This window comes from Micrasema longulum, unplaced genomic scaffold (genome assembly GCF_059751315.1).
Source record: "Micrasema longulum isolate JH-2025_06_02 unplaced genomic scaffold, ASM5975131v1 h1tg000864l, whole genome shotgun sequence".
Lineage (NCBI taxonomy): Eukaryota > Metazoa > Arthropoda > Insecta > Trichoptera > Brachycentridae > Micrasema > Micrasema longulum.
In genome coordinates, this window is record NW_028278056.1 from 188661 (window position 1) to 196121 (window position 7461).

The following is a 7461-nucleotide window of genomic DNA, read 5'->3' on the forward strand; positions in this document are numbered from 1 at the left end:
TCAATTTATATAGTTACTGTGATATTAAAAAAATAAAAAAATGCTCCTACTTCAGAACAGTTATTTACTATACCTTGTGAGAATAGACAGAGCCTAATACGTTTGTTTAAATTTTAATTTGTCTTATTTTCATATTTTTTACCTTCTTTACAACTTGCATCATATCATTATATTACTATGCTTAATTTATAATAAACGCCATTTTTTTTGGCGCTGAACTGAACTGAACTGAATAGTTTCATTATTTTCTTTTAAAAACAGGAACCAATTTATACCAATACTACATAGTTAGGTGGAAAACTTTCTTATAAGAACCTTAAAGACTATTTGAGAGAACCCATTTACCCCGAAAAGTAAGAAAAAAAATACAGTAATAAAACAAAACGTTTTTATACAAAATCACCAGCAAAATAATAAAATAATACCTATCAAAAAATATGTGAGATTACCCAAACAAAATATTGTATCAACCCGTTCTTTTTTTAATCCACGCGTAATCAATCTAATAAATTTGTTGTTTATTCTTTACTCAGATATCAGCTGTTTTGTGATATTCATAATTTTGATTTTTCATTATACTTGCATTTTCGTTTACGTTTTTCCCCACTTTAGAAGGGTTGTGAAAATATAAATTATGTAAATTATACTCTATAATATTAATATTTTCAATTAAACTAATGTTGATAAATATGAAAAACTAAATATAGGAGTGAGAAAAAAATACATCAAAAACTGAAACTATTCTAATAATTTCATTTGGCATTTCTTACCCCGCCATTACGATAAAGAAATCCAGCCTGTTCCAGGAGTCTGCCAGATAGGTGGACTTTCCATACACCCCCATAGCAACCATCTTGATGGTCATCTCTAGGGAGAAGAAGGCGAAGATTATGTCGTCAAACATCTGCAATCATAAGATTAAAATATGTTCATTATTGTTAATAATTAAAAATCACCACAAAAAGCAATATTTATTTCTAGAAACCTGGAAAAAATATTTAAGTATGCATATTTTAAACAGACTTAAATTTCTTGCCTTAAAACAATAGTGGTTAAAAACAAAGTGTAGTATTTAGTAAACATGATAAAAAAAAAAAATAAATCAATTCATTAGTTACGTTAACCTTGACGAAGAAGCTTGTTTGATTTGAAACCGTTCAGTGGAAAATAAAAATTATTGTTTAAAAACAAATTTGTTTTACTTATTTTATTATTATATTTATTTTATGTTATTTAGATTTGAATCTCATTTAATGCAGCTATTGAGGGAGTATTTAGACTTTTTCTAAGCCATGACAGCCTTAAAATATATTTGTTATTAGAGAAAATAACCTTACGACAGTAAAAAATTAATTTCTAGGCAACAAAAAAAATCAATAAAAACCTGCTAAACTGCATATTTTCTTTAACATAACTATTATTATTTATCAACCATGAATTTTTTCACTGATACAAAAAATATGCTAAAAACTGGACTGGACCAAACAATTTTCAATAAAGGATCTTAGCCTTAATTAAAACAGTAAACTCTTCTATCGTGAACACAATAATAATATTGTACCCAAAACCTTTAAATTTCTTGATTTTATCAAAAGAATAACGACGGACTTAAAATATTATTACCATAATAACTGTTTACTGCTCACTAGTTCGACCCCATGTTTCTCCAATTTGGTCCCAATTCTTTAGGACTTATATTGACAAATCGAGTCCATGCAATACCGTTTTCTAAGAAAAGCACGATTGCTCAGATTACAAAGGAATAATTATTCCTATTTTAAAATATAAATATAAAAGACGTAGAAATGAGATAGACTTCATATGCATTTTTGAAATACTTACCTCTATAAGTGATGTGCCATGTCTTTTACAAGTTGCAATCAATTTCTTTTCATATACCCAACCGTGTCACTAGAAGTCACATTCTGCCATTTATCTAATCTTTTAAGAAAAACATTTGTTTTTACGCCCCAATGTCCAGAAATAGTAGATTAGTCAATTCGTCACACAACTTGGAATTCTTTGGGATAGATCTTCCGGCTTTTCTTATTTATATTTTACATTATTGATTGTTGCGTAAATTATACACAAATCTTTTCAATGAAGTAAAAATTGCATAGCTATATAACACGTAGATGCTATACTTCACAAGAGGAACGCATAGAGTATGTTGAGGATAAGGAACCTCTCAAAAGTTTTAACGTTAAAATTAAAGTATGATATTTTGATCGCTTACCTGCAAGATCTTACAGCGGTTGGTGATACACTGGTCGTCCACACAGGGCTGGTACATTCCCAATGTCACGCAGTTAAGGAAGATGACGAGCATGGAGACACGTTCAAACCACGTGTTGCAGAGTTAAGGAGTATATTCAATCATGTAAGATACATGTTAGATAAAACATGGCATACTTTAGGAAAAACAAAAAAATGGTTTGTCAAAATAAAAATAATGATATTAACAATATTTTGAGTTTGTCCAAATTTTTGTAGACAAGGACTGGATTCAACTCCCTGGGGAGCTGTACCAGTGTGTAAGGTAGCCACTTAAACCAGCCATTCACAGGTCATAAGCCCTGTAGATGCCTAGACTTCTATATTACCTTCTCTTAAATGTTCTTCATCTCTGTTGTAATATGTTAATAATAATGATATTACTTTACCAGAAACGATCAGTGCAAAATAATATTTGTTAAAGGTTGCCTTTTTTGATAAGGTATTTTGTTTAATATTTCTTGCATATCTTTTGTAATTGATACGTATTGAAGTGATCAATTTGAGGGGAAAAAATTGTACAAAAGAAAAATTTAACCTTCATTTTACAGTATTTTTTTTTATCTAAATAAATTATAACGAACGAATTTTCTGCTTAAAACGGGTTGCATCTGTACATTTTAAAATTGTGCAATAAATAAATAAGTTTTTTATTTGGTTGGGTAGGATGTACATGTATTAATGTTCTTTAAAATATTCATTTTTAATTGACCGTTTCAAGAGCCTATTAATTTAATAGATTTTAAGTCCCAGATTTGATGAAAAATGTAAGAAATATTTTTAACTCAATATTATCGTAATAAATCATAATGCACAAGAAATAAAGATAAAACAGCCAGAACACATTTATAAACAAATAACAAACAAACCGTCACCCGGTTTCCCCGTAGGGGGAGACAGAGAGGATAGAACGCCGTATAATGTTGTCTTTGCTACATTATTCTAACTACTAACATGTCCATAGTAAAGTATTTGTTGGATTTGGTCATTTCACGTCTTTCTCGGCTTTTCTCGTTTTCTGCATGCATAAATATGGCTTTTTACAGGGCATTGGTTATTTTTTTTCAAAACTGTCAGTTATGTCAAATTTTATCCTACTTAAAAATGTACTTATTTCTCCCGCATATTTTTAATGGGCTTTTAAGAAAAAAACTGGCCATCTCAGAACGACGAGATAAGTAAGATAACTATATAAAACGTATGACGTTCTAAAAGTAGTTCCAACAGATTGTGCCTCTTTAAAGTATATAAAAGTGAAAAATAATACAAACAGTGGTGTTTTTTAAAAAGTTAAATAATTTGAAAGAGTAGTTTTGGTGTAAAAATAACAAATAAACTAAGTATCGATGAAATAATAACTTTTTGATAAAATATTACAATCTGACAGTTAACAATTAAAACTTTCAAAAATGTGTTTTTAAGTGATAAAATAAAAACATTCTAGTGTAAAAATAAAAAATAAATTAACTCTATAAAGAATAGTGAGATAAAAAAAACAATGTTCTAATAAAATTATAAAATATAAAATCTGATAATTAACAATTAAAACCATTTGAAAAGTAATTTTATAGTGCCATCTATGATATCAACAAAAAAACTATTGGATAATTATTAACTAATTAATTATAATTATAGTCGTACTATTAAAATTATTCAATAGATGGAAAAAAAAAGTAAAATGAACTGATATAAAAAATAATGATAAAAATAAAAATATCGCAATATATTATATTTTTAACTTGAAATATAAGGATTAATATACTTATTTTTCGAAAGTGAAAATATTATTCATTTAACAAGAAAAAAAAAAAAAAACATTTTTTATATCCCGAAAAAACTTAATATGGAATGTAAAATATGTAATAGTGGCTTGAGCCCAAAAAAAACTCTAAAATGTAGTCGATGCCATGAAGTATTCCATTACAGCTGTACAGGGACAACAGCAGAAAATTATAAAAAAATGTCGAAAATCTACCGAGATAGCTGGAAATGCACCTTATGTCGTAAGGAAGATCCAAGAAACACTAAAAACATAAACTTGGAAAATCTTCGATCAAGGTCCCTTACTCCTACACCAAATGACAAAAATAACTTAGAAATACTCAAATGTCCTTTTTGTAAACAAACCCAAGATGTAGATAAAAGTATGATAAATAAATTGAAGGATCAATTTGAAGAAAATACTATTATGACAAAACAAATACTACTAGAGTACAAAGAAAATACAAAATTGATTAAACGTATGTCTCAAGAATTCATCACGGATTTAAATAAATATAAAGAAGAAATAAAAGACAAAATATTTACATTGCAAAAAAATAAAGAAGAAATGCAATTCACAATACAGAAGAATAATTATGAAGAAAATAATTATGTGGCCAAAAATAGTGAAATATTTTATGAAAACCAACCTCTTGAAATAATAAACAAAGTACTTTTACCACCAGGAGAAAAGATCAAAATATTAGTATTCGGAGATGAAGAAGGGAGAAGACTTAGAAAAAAATAGAAAAAAATCTATTCAGTAATGTACAGTGTAGCAGTTACATCTTTCCTGATGCAACAATTGATAATTATATGTCGACAATTATTCAAGGGTGTAAACAACTAACAAAAAATGATCTTGTATTTTTATACCCAGGAAAACATGAAAAATCACCTATTAATATTTTAAGCAATCTTTACTTTATACTCCAAAACTTAAAGCATACCAATGTAATTGTCCATTAGGTTGCAACAAATAAAAACTTAAATGTATAAAAACTAAACGTAGAAATAAAAAACAAAACTAATCTATTTGAGCATGCTAAATTTATTGGCCCAATATTTAATGACCAAATGAATTCATATTTCATCAACAATGCTTATAAAACAGAAACATACAGAATTATAGATATAAATAAACAAGAATATATATTAAATGTTTTCAGTGATACTAATGAAAATAATACTTTAGACAAAAAAAATTCTAGTGGGTCAAAAAACTTGGAAAAAGAACCGGATCAAAGCCTGAACTAACAAGTTTTATAATAAATAACCACATTAAAAACCTTAAAATACTGTACATAAATATTCGTAGTCTGAAACCCAAAATAGATGAACTAAAAGCACTTATAATAAGTGAATTTAAAAACCCCGATTTCATCATTCTAACTGAAACATGGCTCACTAATAGTGAAGCAGAATTATATGACATCAATAATTACAATGTAATAAACTCCTGCCGGGAAGGTAGAGGAGGAGGTGTAGCAATGTACATAAAGAAAAACTTAAATTACGAAGCAAAAAATATTGAAAATAACAGAGATATGGCAAACATTGTTTTAACAAGTCTCATAAAACAAAAAATAAATTTGTGTGCTATCTACAGACGACCAAATAAAACCGAAGTACATAGTTTCATAAATCTTCTAGAAACCCAAATACTTCCGTATGGAAATAAAGGAAAAACAATAATAGTTGGGGATTTTAATATCAATATATTAGAAAAAGACAATGTACTAACAAATGAATATGTAAATAGCCTAATATCTAATAATTATGTAATTCTTAACGAAATTTCACTTGAAAAAATATACAAGATGGAATCACAGAGGAGAAAATTCGATTATTGATCATGTATTAACAAATTTTGTAGAAGCTAAATATACAATAGACTACAAAGATACTCCACTAAGTGATCACAGAGCACTCTATCTAAATATAGATATACCTATCGAAAGACAAAAAATATTTAAACAAAAATACACCTTAGAAATAACAGATTATGTCAAATTAAAAGAAAATCTCGTGGCGAAAATACAAGAAGTTAATAGTTTTAAACAGTTACAAGACATTATCCAAAACGAAATAAAAAAGAACACAAAAACCAAGGTGAGAAACTTCACAACGTCAATAAAGGAGGGTTGGCTAACTAAAAACATATTTCAAAAAATAAAAAATAAAAATCAAGTATATAAAAAAATGATTAAAGAAAGAAATAACAGTCAACTTGTAACCGAACTAAAAAATATTCAAAAAGATTTAAGAAATGAAATCAGAAAATCAAAAAAACAATATTACCAGAATTATATAAAATCAGCAGAAGGCAGCAGCAATAAACTTTGGAAAATAATAAAAAATATCAAGTCTGGAGAAAAATTGCAGTCAGCTAGTATAAAAGAAATGAATGTAAAAGATGGGATTTTCACAAATGATGAAGAAGAAATATCAACCATTATCAATGAATATTACTCCAATGTAGGCCAAAACCTTGCAAGTAAATTAGATGGACCATGTCTAAACATATCAGAAAAACGAAGAAGAAAAATAAATAGTACCTTTTTTCTTAGACCAACAACGACAAAAGAAGTGTGTAAAATAATTGACAATCTTAAAAAAAATGCATCGCCAGGATATGATAAAATTAAACCTTCACTCATAAAAAATCTCAAAGATATTTTAAGCCCGGTCGTATCAAAATTAATTAACATGCATATAAAGTTAGGAATCTACCCGGAAGAACTAAAGACTGCAAGAATAACTCCTATATTTAAAGGTGGAGATCGAACGGAACCTAGTAACTATAGACCTATAGCAAATTTAACTGTATTTAATAAAATCTTTGAAAAATGTATTCATAAACGATTAATGGGACATATTAAAAATCTTAATATAATATGCTTAAACCAACATGGTTTTCAAGAAAAAAAAGGAACTGGAACCGCTCTAGTAAATTTGATTAATTATATTCAAACAAATATGGATGCTAAAATTCCAACCACAGGAGTAATATTAGATTTTAAAAAAGCTTTTGATACGGTTCACATTGAGACCATGATAAAAAAATTAAATGATATAGGAGTAAAATCTCAAGAATACAAACTATTAAAATCATACTTAACTAATCGGAAGCAGTATACCTTTGTAAATGAAAAAAAAAGTAAAATACAAACAGTAAATTTTGGAGTCCCACAAGGATCTATTTTGGGTCCACTGTTATATATTTTATATATTAATGACTTATCACTGTATAATTTTAAAGGGAAAATTATTATGTATGCCGACGACATTGGACTTTTTTTATAAAAATCAAACAGACGTATTAACAAACAATGACATAAACGAAGACCTTACTATAGTGACTAAATGGACAAACACAAACTTACTTACACTTAATGAAAAAAAATGCAATATTATCCATTTTGA

General features: G+C 27.5%; 1 protein-coding gene across 1 annotated transcript in view; it reads right to left on the reverse strand.

Annotated features, from left to right (window-relative positions):
- Positions 1-2343, reverse strand: part of LOC148278536 (voltage-dependent T-type calcium channel subunit alpha-1G-like) — a 151181-nt gene extending 148838 nt beyond the window's left edge. The window contains exons 1-2 of the mRNA XM_088231265.1: positions 2237-2343; positions 771-904 (exon numbers count right to left, since the gene is read on the reverse strand). Of these exons, the coding sequence (XP_088087391.1) occupies positions 771-904; positions 2237-2329 (227 nt within the window). The 5' untranslated portion in view covers positions 2330-2343. The remainder of the gene's footprint in view (positions 1-770; positions 905-2236) is intronic.
- Between the last annotated feature and the right edge of the window lie 5118 nt (positions 2344-7461).